The sequence below is a fragment of the Clupea harengus genome, chromosome 12 (genome assembly GCF_900700415.2).
Source record: "Clupea harengus chromosome 12, Ch_v2.0.2, whole genome shotgun sequence".
Taxonomy (NCBI): domain Eukaryota; kingdom Metazoa; phylum Chordata; class Actinopteri; order Clupeiformes; family Clupeidae; genus Clupea; species Clupea harengus.
The window spans coordinates 305,682-324,056 of NC_045163.1; the positions used below are offsets into that span (position 1 = coordinate 305,682).

The 18,375-nt window shown below is 41.8% G+C and overlaps 1 protein-coding gene across 1 annotated transcript; it reads left to right on the forward strand.

The window, feature by feature from the left end:
- The first annotated feature begins 1,251 nt into the window (after nt 1–1,251).
- LOC105902414 (arylsulfatase B-like) lies at nt 1,252–17,230 on the forward strand. Its single transcript, XM_031578016.2, has 8 exons — nt 1,252–2,291; nt 2,468–2,654; nt 3,688–3,878; nt 5,449–5,656; nt 8,274–8,517; nt 11,663–11,733; nt 12,426–12,575; nt 15,753–17,230. Exons 1-8 carry the CDS (start codon nt 2,034–2,036, stop codon nt 16,019–16,021), a joined length of 1,578 nt encoding a protein of 525 aa, XP_031433876.1. The 5' UTR covers nt 1,252–2,033; the 3' UTR covers nt 16,022–17,230.
- The last annotated feature ends 1,145 nt before the right edge of the window (nt 17,231–18,375 follow it).

Consider the following 18,375-nt stretch of genomic DNA (forward strand, 5'->3'; position numbering starts at 1 on the left):
CGCAAGGAAATGCATTTCTTTTACGGATGGTCTCAAAAGGAGTGCCTTCAGTGTTTCTTAAAATGCTGCCAATATAGTTATAGCAATAGATATAACAATACATAGAATTGAACTCTCTCACTCTCATGTCAATGTCATCATGGAATGAAAGCAACGGTGAAGCAACCTCTATTTACATGTCAAATGAGCAGCAGTGGAATGAAGGGAAATCACAGCAGTAGAATGGGAGGGAGTTAGTGATGAAGAGTATCTGTATTTCATATCAAAGTGATGAAGATTATCTGTATTTCATATCAAAGTGATGAAGATTATCTGTATTTCGTATCAAAGTGATGAAGATTATCTGTATTTCTTATCAAAGTGATGAAGATTATCTGTATTTCATATCAAAGTGATGAAGATTATCTGTATTTCGTATCAAAGTGATGAAGATTATCTGTATTTCATATCAAAGTGATGAAGATTATCTGTATTTCATATGGAAGTTATGAAGATTATCTGTATTTCTTAAGATTAGGTATTGGTTGAAGCACAGTGCTTATGTTGATAGTGAAAGCCCAATTGATATCTATGGATATATGCAAAAGGTTGCGTGATTTCACAAATTCCCTCTTTAAAATATGTTTAGGGTTAGGGTTAGGGTTAGAACCCTATTTAAGAACCCTTTTATTTGGCCTACGATCTAGGCCATCAAGAGGGGTCGGAGTTTTAAACCTAAATGTATGTCAACTGTGACAGTAGTTGTTTATTCTTTGTGTATACATCTTTGAGGTGTGGTGTTTTTCTATAGAGGTGGAATAGTGTAATGATTGTGCTTTGTATTGGATACAGAGAGCAAAATGTCAGAGCTCTATGGGACTGTCGGATTTTAATATGAAGAATTCTCTAAATCTTGTCAGCAGATCTGTCAGGTGTGGTGTTTTATTATCGAAGTGGAATAGTGTAGGGATTGTGCTTTCTATTTGATAAAAGAGGCAACATTTCGCGGTGTTGTGCGTTTTAGACATCAGCTGATTTTCTTTCATCTGACATCAGGGAACGTTCTCTCTTTTAACGCGGTTGACCCGGTTCAATTCCTGTTCGCAGCAGGTTGTCGCTTTGAACGCAATCGTCTACTACTAGCTACATATCGGACATTTACCAAAATAATGTTTGTATATTGTGTTCATATTTGTTAATTGTTTGTGAATGGATCTTTCATGTGTGGCAGTGTATTATAAAACTGAAATGATTTGTATAATATGCCAGCGGCGTAATAAGGACATTCGCGCGAATAACTTCAAGTGGAGTGAACTGAAATCAATGAACACCGTAAACCTATTAATAGCCGAGTCAAGGGAAAAGGTGATAGTTTGCCGCCGATGCAAAATGGCCAGGACCAACCATAGAAATACCCCCAATGTTTATAGCAACAGATTTAGCATTGACTAGCTGATGCCAGCTCGCCATGCAACGTTTGGTGTCCGTTATGTTAAACTTGTAACTAGCTAGGCTAGGAGTTTAAAGTCCGACATAAATATTAGACCTCCCCCAAACTTTTTTGTTTTTTTTTGTTTTCTGAAATAAAAGGCGTAGCTTAGGAAAGAAGATGGCCTTAATGCATTGGGTAGCACAAGCTATTTCCTTCCTTCCTAGCTGGCTATAAACTGGCTGCGGGTTATTTTGTAATGTTAAACTGCCACTGAGGCAATGAGGACCAACCGACACAACACTGATTGGCAACCATTGATGTTACCCGTGACACCAAAGACCCGAGGCGTGCTTAAAAATACGAGACCTGTGCACCTCCGCAGGTCCACACAGTATCATCGTCTGTTCACATGACTACTCATCACCTGATTGGTCGAGGGATACGGTTTTGAGTCAATTCATCAGCATGTGGAAATTCTGCACTGAACTTCAAGAAGTCATATGAGAAAGACAGCTTCCGCATTCAGAGAACAGTTATTGAGAGCTAATGTTAAAAGTTTAGATAGACCTATAGAGTAGACTAGCTGCTCGTTAACGTTAAAGTGTGACGATAAAATGCTAAGATGAGAATACTTCGTATACTACTGAATACAATTGTAATTTCTGCCTTCTTTTACCTGCCGTTTTTAGAGGCTAAACCGCCACATATAATCTTCATTTTAGCTGACGATTTAGGGTGGAATGATGTGGGTTTTCACGGGTCCGAAATTAAAACTCCTAACCTGGACAGAATGTCCAAAAGTGGAGTCCAACTGGACAACTATTACGTTCAGCCATTATGCACACCCTCTCGGAACCAGCTGATGACGGGGAAATACCAGGTAGGTTTTAGTCCCTGTTATCCTGTAGCCTAGGTCGTAGTTTTTTAGTATGCGAAATGTTGGATCTGACTACTTGTCAATGTAATGTTACCTAGCTCGTTGATATTGCATAGTAAAGGACTGTGTAGAGTTGAAACCATGTCAATGTATTAATCTAATGATATATTTGTGTTCAGATCCACACTGGTATGCAGCACCAGATCATATGGCCATGCCAACCCTACTGTGTGCCACTGGATGAAAAGCTTCTACCTGAGCATCTGAAGGAGGCAGGCTATGCCACACATATGGTGGGCAAGTGGCATCTTGGCATGTACCGCAGAGAATGCATGCCCACGCGTCGTGGGTTTGACTCCTATTTTGGTAAATTCTCTTGGTGTATGATGATCAAAATGTATAAGTTGTTACACAGCACCAAAGAGAGATTTGGCTTCATGACTGAACTGCTGTTTAATTACAATGCTTGCAAAGTTCTTCCTTAGAACTTTATTATTAGGATATTCTGCCTGTACTGTTCTTCCTTAGAACTTCCTTATTATGATATTCTGGGGCGGGACCCAACGCTCTCCAATATTATGAATTTGGAATGCAATACCGGTTTTAAGCACTTGGTGTCAGTACTATATGTACTTCTTTAAATATTTGAAAGTATAAAGTGTATGTATGCTATTCTAGTTCATTTTGATCTGTTTGGGGCTGCCTCACTATCTGCACCATAGCTTATAGACTATAGACTAGTTGAGAGAGAAAGACTGAGTTGATCAGATCATTCAAAAGCTATACATATATTAAAGGCAGCCAATGCTTAGCTTGGTATTTCCACTGTAATGCACATCCACCTGTTTTGGGTAGCATAATCACACACAGACTTGAGCCTGCATCCTTTGAAACGTGAGGCGGATATATAATCAATGAGGCAAACACCCATGGGTTGTGCTGTCATCTGTTGCATGTCTCTTAAGGTATTGAGGGGTGAGGTTTACTCATCTCTTAAGGTGTTGGGGAGTGAGGTTTAAACGTCTCTTAAGGTGTTGGGGAGTGAGGTTACCTATGGGTGGTGCTGTCCTCTGTTGCATGTCTCTTAAGGTATTGAGGAGTGAGGTTTACTCACTGCACAGCTCTGCACCTGTTGGCCACCATACATAAGCTCTATTCTATTTAAGCTGTTCAGTGTAAGACTGAAATGGTCAGACTCTAACCTGCTGAAATTTGGTCAGTATAAGGTTTAATACTGATGTTTAATATTTTGTATCTCTTTTAGCCTTTGTGTAATGAACATAACCATCATTATTTCTGTGATAATTAACAGCTCAAAATGTAAAGAAAAATGTATCTCGCGGTTGTGTGCATCATGATTGTGCCTAGCTTGTTTAACTGGTTACCAAATTGCTCACAGGTTACCTAACAGGCTCTGAAGACTACTTCACCCATCAGCGCTGCTACCATATTTCTGAGCTGAATTTGACACGCTGTGCACTGGACCTGCGTGAAGGGGAGGAGGTTGCTTCAGGATACACTGGGACTTACTCCACCCATCTCTTCACACAGAAAGCCATTGATCTCATTGGCCAACATGACCCCACCAAGGTAGTGAACAGATGGCCACATTTACTTCCTTCCTTGTACATTACACAATTTTGCTAATACAAGCTCCTGCACAAGACTTTGCATGTTGAATGGAACAACTGATATTTTAGGAATTGTGAGTAGTTTTGTGCACAGTAAAATATGTATGAATCAGACGAATGGCCTAGGATGGTTAAAAAGCATTTTCTTTTATGTTGTAATGATGTCAGCTCTGTCCGTATTGGAGGACATTGCCAATGGCAGAATTAGAGGGGAACAGGTATTTAGAGACCATGCCAATTGGCCCATAATAACTGATGGCTGATAAGCCAGTCACTATTCTCTTGGAACACCGTGTTGAGTTGGGCATAGCTTTGCAGAGAAACATGGCAAGGATTCCTGCATTGCGGTTTCCTTTGCGAGTGTTTCCTTTGCAAGAAGCACTGAGTAGCACTGGTTGGGTCTGTGCCAGTCGTCCTGTGTCAGTTGTGCCCAGCTCTATGGGATGAGATCAGTCAAGCAGGTACAGTTCCCATACAGTGTGGTTGACCACCAGGCTAGCATACATTTTGCAGTGAGTGCTGGCTTTCCTGATGTACTCTTTTGGAGTGTTTGACTGCACACACATTGATCTGTGAGCAGCATTTGGCAGTTTGGAAGGTTTTTTTAACCAGCTAACCTTTACCAGCTAACTCTATATTGGAAAATGCAAATAAAAAAAGAAAGCAGTGATTTATAAATGTACCTTGACTTGTATTTCATTGCAGACAGTATGAACACAAGATATTTCATGTTTTGTCTGGTCAACTTCATTTCATTTGTAAATTTGTAAACTTCAGAAGAATTGCAGAAGGCGAAATAGCAGTCGTAAATCGCCCAGAGTTTTCTTAAATGCAATTCCTCAAAAAAACACCAGATGCCCCACGGGGCCGCTCCGTGTTAGAAGGGTTAAGGGCTGAATTTGTGAGAAATCGTTGGTGATTGCGTTCACATCAACTCTACAGACATCCTTGGATTTAAATAATTATAATAATAATAAATACGAGAATGTTTGTATTAACAATTACGTTTCACATCTATAGTCATGATTCTACGAACACTGCAAATGTAAGTGAATAAATAAATAAGCACTGAACTCAAACTCGTTGATATAGCCACATCCTGCAACAGTACCTCCACCTCTGAACCGGTGAAGTTAGATCTGCGTTTACTCGACCGGTGCTCGCTTTCCGCTTTGACATGCCTCGCTTTTGCGTGGATTCGGTCGATTCTGACTGCGCGCGTCACTACGGTTGCGTGCCCTTATAGGGAGCTGGCGGGGCGTGTATGTATGCAAATCCAGGTGCACGAGAATGCGTGTTCAATTTAAGAATCCTCATTCGGGGGAGCATTGCCGAGAACACGTCGGCTGCGTAAGAACCCATTTTCAGGCGTTCATGAATCAGGCGGAGATCTTTTCTTACGTTGGTCTTCCGAAGTCCGTAAGAAAACATTTTCATGTCAAATGACCTTTTTTACCTAATGTGTAATATTTTATAATCATGTCTCTATAGATAACACACCCTCGTCTCATTCTATGACATGTCTGCAGCCCCTCTTCCTATATCTAGCCCTCCAAGCAGTGCACGGCCCTCTGCAAGTTCCTGAGCGCTACACCGCCCCTTACAGCTTCATCAAGGACCCTCATCGCAGACTTTACGCAGGGATGGTGTCAGCCATGGATGAAGCTGTGGGAAACCTGACGGAGGCTCTGATGACTCATGACCTCTGGAATAACACTGTGCTCATCTTCTCCTCAGGTATTATGATAACCAGACCTTGTCTTTGGAATGTACTCTAGAGGCATAGAAGTAAGTACAGGGCAACTCCATGCATTCCATTAACTCACAGGTTTTCTGAAATTTTGAAAAAAGAAAAACATAACTTCCACTCAACTTGAGCTACTTTTTGTTGAGTCCAGGTGAAGATCCACAGATAAAAGGGTAACTTAGAAGGACTCTTTGTGAGTTGGGTGAACAATACAATAAACAGTAGATGGCACTGTATTTTGTACAATGTATTTGTATCACAACGATGAAGAAAACCAAAGAGCTTTAGGGGTGAATTCGTTTTCAACAAACATGGCTGCCGTTGGAGAGCTGAAATGTGGAGATTCGAGTCTGTTTTAGAAGACATTGACAGCACAAGGCATTTGTCGATCGAAAAGATGTTTTTGCCGTCCTTCCTAAGGGATCCGGTAAAAGTTTAATGTATCAGCTGGCCCCATGGTCTACGTTATGGTCATACTACGTTGCTCTGATTGTTCTAGATATATCCAATTGAGCGAAGAGGCATTTTTTTTCCTGGTTCGGTTGAAACACGCCCCATAATCACAGCCCATTGGAGCGGTATCAGACTCATATTCTGACTAGAATTATGAGTATGACATCGTCAGGCTACAGCATAGCATCCCGTGGCCACAAACATTGACAAAGATGATTTGTGACAACTTGCCTATACTACAACTTGCCAATCCTATATGTCTGCTATTTTTGGCTGGACCTCAAGGCTAGTTCAATCTAAGACTGTAGATAAAGCTTCAAATCACAAACTATCACCTTTAATCATAGAAAAAATGTAAACTAAACACTCATACTAGGGGTGTAAAAAATAACCGATACGTATCGATATCGTTTTTTTGCGTGTAAGATACGACTACATCGATGCTTGAAGTCCCGTATCGGTATTAAAATGACATGAACCGGTCGTTGCCCCGGTTTAAAAGTTATGAACCGGTTCACAAGCGTTTGTCTCTCCGTTAAGTCGCTACGTAAAACACTCACTCGCTCACCTGGTGCATTTGATCTCAGTCAGAACAATGACAGCCTGTCATTGGCCGAAGCCCGCATAGCATAAGCCAATCAGGTTGTATTCTCACAAATAACGCCCCGAAGTACATGGAGGTATTATATACATCTGGAGAGAATGACAGATTACAACTCCTATTCATTTCAATGGCCAATGCTATGCTAGCTACACCATTCATTTCAATGGCCAATGCTATGCTAGCTACTTCAGCCAAGGAAGAGAAATCGTTGTTGATTGCGTTCACATCAATTCTACACACATCCTCGGATTTAAATAATTATAATAATAATAAATAGGGGAATATTTGTATCATTAACAATTATGTTTAACATTTATAGTCATGATTCCGAGACCGAGGCATCTTGATGTCCTAACATAAATAAAAGCACTATACGAACACTGCAAATGGCAGTGAATAAATAAATAAGCACTAAACTCAATCGCGTGGATATAGCCATAGTGGAATAGAATTAACACATCTACATTCTGCAACAGTACCTCCACCTCTGCACCGGTGAAATTAGGTCTGCGTTTACCGGTGCTCGCTTTCCGCTTTGACATGATTTTGATCAGTCTGAAGTTGCTTTTGCGTTGCCTGTGGAGTGTTTACACATTGCAATTACATGCCCTTATAAGGAGCGGGCGGGGCGTTTCTGTATGCAAGTTCAGGTGCATGAGAAAGCGAGTTCAATTTAAGAATCAGTGCACAGCTAAGAACACATTTCCAGGCGTTCATGAATCCGGCGGAGATCTTTTCTTAGGTTGGTCTTTCGAAGTTGGTAAGAAGATATTTCAGAAGACACTTAAGAAAATGTTCTAAAATGAGGTCCATTGTTTCCTAACAACGCAGTGTTTTCAATTATTGAACTGCATCGAATCACATTGAATCGCATCGAATCGCACTGAATTGTTTTTTATCAACATGCATCTTTTCTTGTATCGTATGGTGCCCTTGTATCGAGATATAATAATAATAATAATAATTTATGAATAGGATCGTCTTTTTCATGAGAGATTCACACCCCTAACTCACACTAAATTTAGTTTTAGTTATATTTAGTTTTACAACAATATTTGGAAGGGAAAAATTATAACACTATGTATTTGTTTTCTCTGTCCCTACAAAGACAGCTATTGTGGGGTTGAAAGCCTGTTTAAGCGATGCCCATTTCAACATTGCAGATAATGTTGGCTGGATCTTGTAAATGCAAGCCAAGTTTATGGTGGCACAGCTAGCAAGCTAACCAGCTCAGTCTAGCGGTCACTTGCAAACATATCAAAAGGTTGGAATGGGGAGAAACAATAGTTCCAAATAAAACAACTGAAAAAGCTGGTTTGGTTGGTTCTATCTCTCTCTGATTTCACCACAACTCTCTACAGGTGCTATTCTTAATGTGTGCGATATTGAACAAGTTAACAAAATGGCTGATTACCTCAAGCTAGCCATCCGGGGGTGAGAAGGAGGAGCATCTTTGTCTTTTATTGTCTGATTGCCACTTTTTTATATTTTGTCATGTTTCATAGATATTAATGACCTAGCTCTATGGATATGTGTCTCTTTTGTGACAGATAATGGAGGACAGACTCTGGAGGGGGGCAGCAACTGGCCTCTGCGTGGCAGAAAATGGTCCCTGTGGGAAGGAGGGGTGCGGGCCGTTGGCTTTGTTAATAGCCCTTTGCTGGAGAAACCTGGCACCACAAGTCGTGAACTCATCCATATCACTGATTGGCTGCCTACACTGTTGAAACTGGCGGGTGGTTCAACCAAGGGGATAAGAACCCTAGATGGCTTTGATGTTTGGAAAACTATCAGGTGAGTTGTATACATTTGTGACGGACTGAGAGCCGGGTTACTGTCTATAGGTGGGAGTCAGAGTGAGGGTTGAAAGTCATACAAGTTCATTAAAGCTTGAAAAGGATCAAGCGAACAAAGTCCACCACAAAAAAATCTATATATATTCGATGAGGCCAAGTTTGTGCACCAACCCAGTTCACTAAAATATATGTTGGAAAGCAAATTAAAGTACCTCCTTTGTTTAAAGTTATTTCAAACAGGTGAGTGCATGCTTGTGTGTGTACAAGTATGCCAGTCTGTCTGTGTATGTGTGTGTGTGTTTGTGTGTGTGTTGTGCGTGTGTGTGAGTTGGTATGCAAGTCCATATGTGTTTGTGTGTGCTAGCAGTTGTAGTTACGGGGCAGTACGAGGAGTCACTTTCATGTGTGGTCGCCCCACGACCGTCACAACATTCAACTGTGATCCTAGAACTGAAACACTGTTGGTTACAGACAGGACTGGAACATTAAGGGCCCTGTTACAGACAGGACTGGATCATTAAGGGCCCTGTTACAGACAGGACTGGGTTAGGAACACATTAAGGGCCCTGTTACAGACAGGACTGGGTTAGGAACACATTAAGGGCCCTGTTACAGACAGGACTGGGTTAGGATAATTAAGGCCCCTGTTACAGACAGGACTGGGTTAGGAACATTAAGGGCCCTGTTACAGACAGTACTGGGTTAGGAACACATTAAGGGCCCTGTTACAGACAGGACTGGGTTAGGAACACATTAAGGGCCCCTGTTACAGACAGGACTAGGTTAGGAACACATTAAGGGCCCTGTTACAGACAGGTCTGGATCATTAAGGGCCCTGTTACAGACAGGACTGGATCATTAAGGGCCCTGTTACAGACAGGACTGGAACATTAAGGGCCCTGTTACAGACAGGACTGGGTTAGGAACATTAAGGGCCCTGTTACAGACAGGACTGGAACATTAAGGGCCCCTGTTACAGACAGGACTGGGTTAGGAACATTAAGGCCCCTGTTACAGACAGGACTGGGTTATGAACATTAAGGGCCCTTACAGACGGACTGGACATAAGGGCCCTGTTACAGACAGGACTGGATCATTAAGGGCCCCTGTTACAGACAGGACTGGAACATTAAGGGCCCCTGTTACAGACAGGACTGGGTTAGTGACATTATAAGGGCCCTGTTACAGACAGGACTGGATCATTAAGGGCCCTGTTACAGACAGGACGGATTATTAAGGGCCCTGTTACAGACAGGACTGGGAACATTAAGGGCCCTGTTACAGACAGGACTGGATCATTAAGGGCCCTGTTACAGACAGGACTGGAACATTAAGGGCCCTGTTACAGACAGGACTGGAACATTAAGGGCCCTGTTACAGACAGGACTGGGTTAGGAACATTAAGGGCCCTGTTACAGACAGGACTGGAACATTAAGGGCCCTGTTACAGACAGGACTGGAACATGAAGGGCCCTCATTAAGGACCCCTGTTACAGACAGGACTGGAACATTAAGGGCCCCTGTTACAGACAGGACTGGGTTAGTGACATTAAGGGCCCTGTTACAGACAGGACTGGAACATTAAGAGCCCTGTTACAGACAGGACTGGGTTAGGAACAACATTAAGGGCCCTGTTACAGACAGGTCTGGATCATTAAGGGCCCTGTTACAGACAGGACTGGAACATTAAGGGCCCTGTTACAGACAGGACTGGATCATTAAGGGCCCTGTTACAGACAGGACTGGATCATTAAGGGCCCTGTTACAGACAGGACTGGATCATTAAGGGCCCTGTTACAGACAGGACTGGAACATTAAGGGCCCTGTTACAGACAGGACTGGGTTAGGATCATTAAGGGCCCCTGTTACAGACAGGACTGGAACATTAAGGGCCCTGTTACAGACAGGACTGGGTTAGGATCATTAAGGGCCCTGTTACAGACAGGACTGGGTTAGGAACATTAAGGGCCCTGGAGCTACACTTCTCAACTCAAAAAAACGTGATGATCCTATTAATCTGAGTTGAGTACACTGCAATATTAAGAAAGCTGTGTAGGATTGATTCATTTATAAACTATTTGGTTTAAACAATTATTTTCAAACCTGAGTGAAGGACAAAATCAAGGCTAACTACAGGAAACCATGATGTTATCATGTAATGAGGGCAACATGATTATACAGCAGAAAAAGTATACTAGATAAATAACAATTAAATTATAATCCATAAATATTAGTATAAATATATTATTCATCATAATTAAATGATATATTATATATATATATATATATGTGTGTGTGTGTGTGTGTGTGTGTGTGTGTGTGTGTATATATGATATGTGTGTGTGTGTGTGTGTGTGTGTGTGTGTGTGTGTGTGTGTGTATATTATAAATGATATACTAGATGTCCACAGAAAACACAATGCAGTAGGGGAGGGAAATCAACCAGGAACATAGCAGAAGAAATCATACATGTATCATGATGAGCAACATAGCAGAAGAAATCAGACATGTATCATGATGAGCATGCTAGCATACATGTGGTAGATGTACACAACATACATGTGGTAGATGTACACAGCATTCATGGGGTAAGGGTACATAATACATACAAACATAATATGGTATATACATACAAATTTGGTAGTGGAAAGGTGGGGACAGAGCATTCAAGTACTGTAGAACAGCTTAGTGGGTATACAGTGTGCTCGTAGGGTTACTATTACCAGGGTAAGTAGAGTAATGGAACAGAAAACCATATCGATGTTGATAATTATTTACGTTGCAGGAAAATACTAGCAGAGTATGGGGTAGAATAAGTATATGACAGTATGGTGGGGGTTGGGTACGTGTAGGCCAAGGCTTTTTTTCAAGTAGATCGGGTGGGGAGGCTACAGCAGCATCCCACAGTGGAGATAGTCCAGACTAGGAGGGGGAGAAAGAAACAGAGTGAGTGGGTAGAGTTCGGCTGCCAATATGTGTGAATGTACTTAATGGATATGGTGATGAGGAACAGTGTTTAATATGTGTACATGTACTGAATGGATATGGAACAGTGTTGGAGGCCGCTCTGGTCCATGTTCAATCTAGATTTATTCTGTTTGCACAGTTCTTGTTCTAGCCCAGTTCTGTTCTCTTTCTCATAGCAAAGGGATGTCTTCTCCCAGACTCGAGATACTTCATAACATTGATCCACTCTACGTGGACATTGCACCTTGTAAGTATCATTCTGGGATTGCTTTTTTTTTATTGTCTGTTTGTCTGATTTATTGTTTATTTATGGGTGGGGTGTTGTTCAACTAAACAGGATTGCTATCAAAGCATGGCACTGCGAGACTAGATAAATCTTGTAAAATGTCATCATCAGCAAAACGTTTGGGCGAACAGAACTGCCCCAACAAAGTGACTTACCCTGTTTTAAGGTTTCTAGTATTTACACTTACGTCGTATCAGAAGAGAAGACCTTGGTTGATGACGTGCCCAATAGATTATGCCCAACTCGTAAAAAAAGAACAACCTGATTAGCTGATCATGCTGATGTGAATTATTGTAATTATTTGAAGAAACCTTTATTTAGACTTTATTTTTTGCAACGTATCTTTGGGTGGTCAGACGACCAATATGGACGGGCCACGGCCCTGGTGGGGAATGTGATTGTGGCCCCCTCTGCCCCCTGCACTTATCATGCAGTCATTGTGAACTGTAAAACAAGAAGAGAGATAAAGACCTTTTTAGAATTGATTGAAAATGCTGTAGTCAAATCCAAGCATCCAAAGGGTATGACGTCAGAGGGATAGGAATCCTGAGATCTTGATGACAAAGATGCTGACATGTGTCCAAGGTTCATCTGGTCATTGCAGTCATTTTAATTTACATATCAAGATGTATGTTTAATATGTTTCTGTTCAGGTTCAAGTGATCCTGGGCTGACCTTACCTCCAGAATCTGCTCAAAGGCCTCAGTCTGTTGTCTCCAGATTCAACCACTCTGATGGGTTCGATGTTCACATCCACGCTGCCATCCGCTACAGAGAGTGGAAGCTACTGACAGGCTACCCAGGTAATATCGTATGAGCAGATGGGTCTGGAATTGAAGTGTTTTCTTGTGAGGAAGCTGGTGACACACTGACAGACGGGGGGACAGTGAGCCAGGAGAGTTTGGAGCAGAGGATTACTTGTATGATGGTGTAATGCCCAATTTATGGGCGTGCGTTTGAACGGAGACGGACACATAGGCACGCCTTGACAACACCTTCCCCGAGGTGGAACGCCCCTCCGAGCACCTCGAAGAGCTCGACGGACACCAACGTGCACCTCCTGATTTTTCTAACTTTTCGGACAGCTACGGATAGCTACGGATACCCCCTTGGCTGTGATTGGTCTGCTAACGACATCATTTCCGAACGACATCATTTCCGGAATCTCACATTTCCTGTTTCATTCCCTATCTGTTCCTATTCTGTTATAGAGTTTGGATCAGCCGAATATATCTGTCCGAGCCTGGCCTGCGTCCGACAGCCGTCCCGAGCCCGACAGCCATTCAAATATATTGTCGGAACCCAACCAATGTCTCAACTGTTCATACTAATGACACATTTACGTACATTTTTTATGAATAGCCTGTAGACCGTCTCACAAGCTTCTTCTTGTTGATTATGAACAAACATAACAGAAGAGATCTGAAGATATTTGAAACACTTATAAGGACCCTCAAATGACCGTGAATTCACAGGAGAGAATACTATCCCATTCTCACAGGAGACACATTTGTCAAACGCGACAAAAGATACTGCTCTGAAATATTCCCATTCCATACTGAATATTCTGTTTAGATCAAAGGTTTGTTTTTCGACACCGTGATATTTCAGATGATAGAACAGTTGAAATGAATGCTCATATACAAAAGCTAAGATTAACGTGAAGTGGAGTTAACTTGCAGCCAACACCAATGTATTACAAACACTGACACAACACACACACATAATGAGAAAGTAGGCCTAAACCTTGCGATTATCTCGCCTTTTATCTTCCACCTTTGAATAATGTAACTTATAAACACGTTGTTTTAAAGCGCTGTGGCCGTCCTTAAAAGATGTGTCAATAAATGAACTTCTGCTTCATGTGAAGCAGACACGTTGACTTCACTACTTAAGATATTTTAAATATGGAATGTTCAATGCCTTATCGCGCTGATGTGTCCCAGCCCGACCCGAGTCCGACAGCAAGTAAAATATTTTGTCCGAACCCCAATGAGTCAATGTCTCAACTGTTCATACTACTGACACATTTACGTACGTTTTTTATGAATAGCCTGTCTTTATTAAACTCTAGCATCAACAGATAAATGCACAGATAAATGCACTCGCTCACACAAACAAGCTCCGTTAAACGCACAAGCGCGCACAAGAGGGAGATAGCATATTGAAATTAAATTATTCACATTGCAAGAACGGAATGAAATGGCCTACACATTACACACGCTAGGCATCTGCTATGCCTAAATAAAACTCACGTTATATGCTACACCAGAAGAGGAACGAATAAAACAAGTCTTACCATTGAAGATCATTGTTTTTCTTGAAAAATGTAAGCGCACGGCCACGTTCGTTATAAAACTATCTACATAGTCCAACCATCGAGGTTTAATCCATGTTGTTGTGGAGAAAGAGGATGGCATCAATCATATTTCATTAAAGCTTCACACTTCTTACATTGGACATATCAAACAGCCTCATTAGAATCCGCATCGACTATGACGCCATCCGACAGAAATATCTCCATACAGTAAATTTCCCCTCGTTAAGTGTCGTTTAAACTCTCCAGATGAGTTTAAGTGCACTTTAAGTGCACAACGTTCGTTGTAAAACTATCTACATAGTCCAACAATCGAGGTTTAATCCATAGAATCTGCATTGACTACTAAGCAGAAATATCTCCATGCAGTAGTTTTCCCCTCGTTTTGTATTGTTTTAAATTCTCCAGGTAACAGTTTCTTTTTAACTTCTTTCATGATGCAAGTTTGCCGCCTGTAATCGCGTTGTCACAGCTATAGGACATAAACAAATTCCCGCACACAGGAAGAAGGCTGTTATCCTAAATGTGATTTATTTCATTCTCAAACACAAACTTCTGCATCATGTTAAGCAGACACGTTGACTTCACTACTTATTAAGATATTCAAATATGGAATGTTCAATGCCTTATCGCGCTGATGTGCCCGATCCCGACCTGAGCCCGGGTATCATTTCTAAATGTTTGGCCGAACTCGACTGGCAGCCAATGATGAGCTATTTGACCAGGCAAAACCACTTTTATGTTTAAAAGGCATCGTTTCGGCTTGCAGGTGTGCTGTGCTTTGGCTGTGCTCAGTCAGCTTGTCGGTCACCAAGAAAACCATTGGCAACACACTACGCCGTAATGGTTTGAAGTACTGCAGCACTCGCAAGGTCCCCCTGCTCAAGGAAGCACATGTACAGGGCCGTCTGAAGTTTGCCAATGAACACTTGAAATGATTCTAAGGAGGATTGGGAGACAGGATGTGGTCAGATGAGACCAAAATCAAGCTCTTTGGCATCAACTCGACTTGCCGCGTTTGGAGGGGGAAGAATGCTGAATATGACCCCAAGAACACCATCCCCACAGTCAAGCATGGAGGTGGAAACATTATGCTTTGGGGCTGTTTCTCTGCCAAGGGTACAGGACGACTCCACCGCATTGAGGGGACTATGGATGGGGCCATGTAACGTGGAATATTGGGCGTGAACCTCCCATTGAAAACGCAACCTTAAGGATTTGGAGAGGATCTGCAAAGAGGAGTGGACCAAAATCCCTCCTGAGATGTGTGTAAACCTAGTGACCAACTACAAGAAACGTCTGACGTCTGTGCTTGCCTACAAGGGTTATTCCACCAAGTACTAAGACATGTTTTGCTAGGGGTTCAAATACTCCCGCGACAAATGCAAATCAATTCATAACTGTTATAAAATGCAGTTTTCAGGATGTTTTTGTGGATATTCTGTCTCTCACTGTTAAAATAGACCTACCATTACAATTACACATCACACATTTCTTTGCAAGTGGCCAAACTTGCGAAATCGGCAGGGGTTCAAATACTTATTTTCCCCACTGTATATATATATATAATATATGCACACTGGTGGATTATCAGCGAGAAAACTCCTTGCATCCATGCATTCTTCACAGCTCTCTTCATAATAGCAATGTGTTCCTCTTGCAGGCTGTCCTCTTTGGTTTCCCAGGCCAGGATCAGTGTCTGGTCCCAAGCCCTCTCACTGGTGCCCCACCCCAAAGGCAGCAATCCGCTTGTATAATGTGGTGCAAGACCCTGAGGAGCGGGACGAGGTGTCTGCACTCAACCCTAAGATGGTAGACTTCCTTCTCCGTCGACTTCAGCACTATCAGAGGAATGCCAAGCCTATTGTTTTTCCAGATGATGACCCAAAATGTGACCCTGGACCCAAGGAAGCCTGGGGACCCTGGGCATAAGTGTGCGGGCATGGATGTGTTAGGAAGAAGCCATGGATGATGTCTGATGGGTCTCAACCAGGGCTGTGTACTGGAAGACTGCTATGGATGATGTCTGATGTGTCTCAACCAGGGCTGTGGAAACGGGTGATGATGGAGGTGTTTGGGGGAGACTGATTTAAAGTTGTGTCACTTTTATGCTGCATTTGACTAGGTTGCTCAAAGCTTTTATTTGGCCTACGATCTAGGGGGTGTAAAAGAATAACAATACTCAGATTAATAATGTGTTAAAGTAGCTAATACGCTAGTTTCTTTTTAGTAATTCAATTACACAATTTCATGATCAACATAACTTAGTCAAGCAACTGAACTGTAGTTAATCTCCACTGTAGGTAGTCTCCAATGCCAATTTCCTGCCACATAGTGATTGCGGTCTCTCCTAAAAACAAAAAAAGTGGCGCTAATATAAGCTTCAGATCCACTATGAAATTCATAGAGATGCTTCGCACATATAATACATAACTAGAAATTGAAACAATAGCCTACTCATGCGTAGGGCTCTAAAGCCATAAGTCCTCCCCAAACTCTGAGGACCCCAAAACTCTTTCCAAGGCCTCAAGATAATCTTTGGGTGTGGCCTAAACCAAGGACCATCCAATTGATGAGGTAATTTTCTTTTCCGTTATTCATTTAATTATTACCATAATTAGAGTTCCAAATTGATATATTAGTACATTTTATGGGCTGATTTATGACAGATTTTTATTTTGGCCACTATCGTAGACCCCCACACTTTGTGTGGCGCCAGTGGCGTACTGCGGCCAATACTATAATTGTATTACTTTCTTGTGATTTATTTTTTGGTAATTTTTTGATAATAGTTGTTTTCCCAAATGGCCGAATTTAGAATATGGTGCTGTTTTGTAGTGGCGCGGTCTCCCTAGCGTCCACTTTGCAACGTATTAGTTCGACAGTTTGTAAACAATCCCCCGCGACCTGGGCCCTGTTCTTCGTAAAGGGCTGAAGCTAAGTTAATCAATTGTCCTTTTAGCCCCGTTAACATTAGCGAGCTGATTGAGAACAGGAAATATCGGGTCGTCAACGGCTGATCCGCCTCCAAATCATGTGGTTAATTTCAACCAGGCTAAACTTATCAGGGCAATTGCGCGTGCACGTCATACTTCAAAAGGCAGGAAAGGTCGATCACCAAGACAATGATTTTCTAACGGTATAATGGTTCTAAACTCAAAGAAAAGGGCTCTTTTTTTCTCCCCTGGCGAGCAGGAGATGAAAATGAACGCTTATGAAGAATACAAGACCATAATCATGGCAAAATTCAATACCGCCACCGCTGTGAGAGCAATACAAGAAGCGGTGTGTGAGGATGTCTATGGGGTGATATCTATGTATGAATGGGCGACGGCAAGTGTGACCTGGTACAGAGGATACTGCTGCCAGTAAGTAACTGCAAGATTGCTCCTACCTCGGTGTAGTTTTACATTTCCTTGTAAGTCGCTTTGAATAAAAGCATCTGTTAAATGACTAAATGTAACTGTATTTAGTAAATAAATTCACTGAATAAAAGCTACACTCAAATAAATTGAATCAGTGAAAATAAGTTGTGTGTATTTCTCTCTATCCTTATCATGAGTCCACCTTAATCATTTTCTACAATAATGATATGCTATGGTGTACTAATAACACTGTCATATAATTATGAGTGCTTTGTTCTCCGCATCACCGACACTACGAAAATGTACCACTCGCAAAAAAGCGCAAGACAGTCAATGTTCGACTGTGGTGTTTGCAATAAATGACTCGAGAAGGTCTTGATTCCTTGTCGGCTGAATCGGTAGCGCTCATACAAGAACTCATCATGATGGAATAATGGATCTTGGCGATCGCAAAGAACTCTCCCTACGCTAATCTAACTACCGGTATCTAATTTCAGTCCTTGGTCAATGGGATCCCTCCTTTTTCCGGGGGTGTGGCAAGCTTATCCAGCTTTAGTTAGCCTGCGCTGGAGCAGGTTAGTGCTAATTGATATGTTACTATGGTGATTTATCGAAAGTTGCTTCCACGAACCAAAAAGAGGGGCGTTTTTTTTTATCTTAGCCTGAAAATTAGCTAGCTAAACCGCTTAGCGCGCTACGACGAATACCCCCCTGCGCGTGTGAACGTCTTGGTTGAACATCTTTGTGTTTAGTGCCAAATTTTACTTCTGGACTGCATTCTGCAACATTTTCAAGCAGGGTAAGTTTTTGAAGAACATTATACACAAAAATGTTTCTACTGGTTGTTTTCATATTTCATATCAGCATTCTTTACACACACAAAGGTAAGGCGCTGAACTCTTCGTGTTAATATTTGTCAAT

Excerpts from the sequence above, each read along its gene's own strand:
- LOC105902414 (XM_031578016.2), top strand. The coding sequence starts at position 2,034 with ATGAGAATACTTCGTATACTACTGAATACAATTGTAATTTCTGCCTTC. Across the intron at positions 2,655-3,687 it reads TGGGTTTGACTCCTATTTTG|GTTACCTAACAGGCTCTGAA; the intron begins GTAAATTCTCTT and ends AATTGCTCACAG. Across the intron at positions 3,879-5,448 it reads GCCAACATGACCCCACCAAG|CCCCTCTTCCTATATCTAGC; the intron begins GTAGTGAACAGA and ends ACATGTCTGCAG.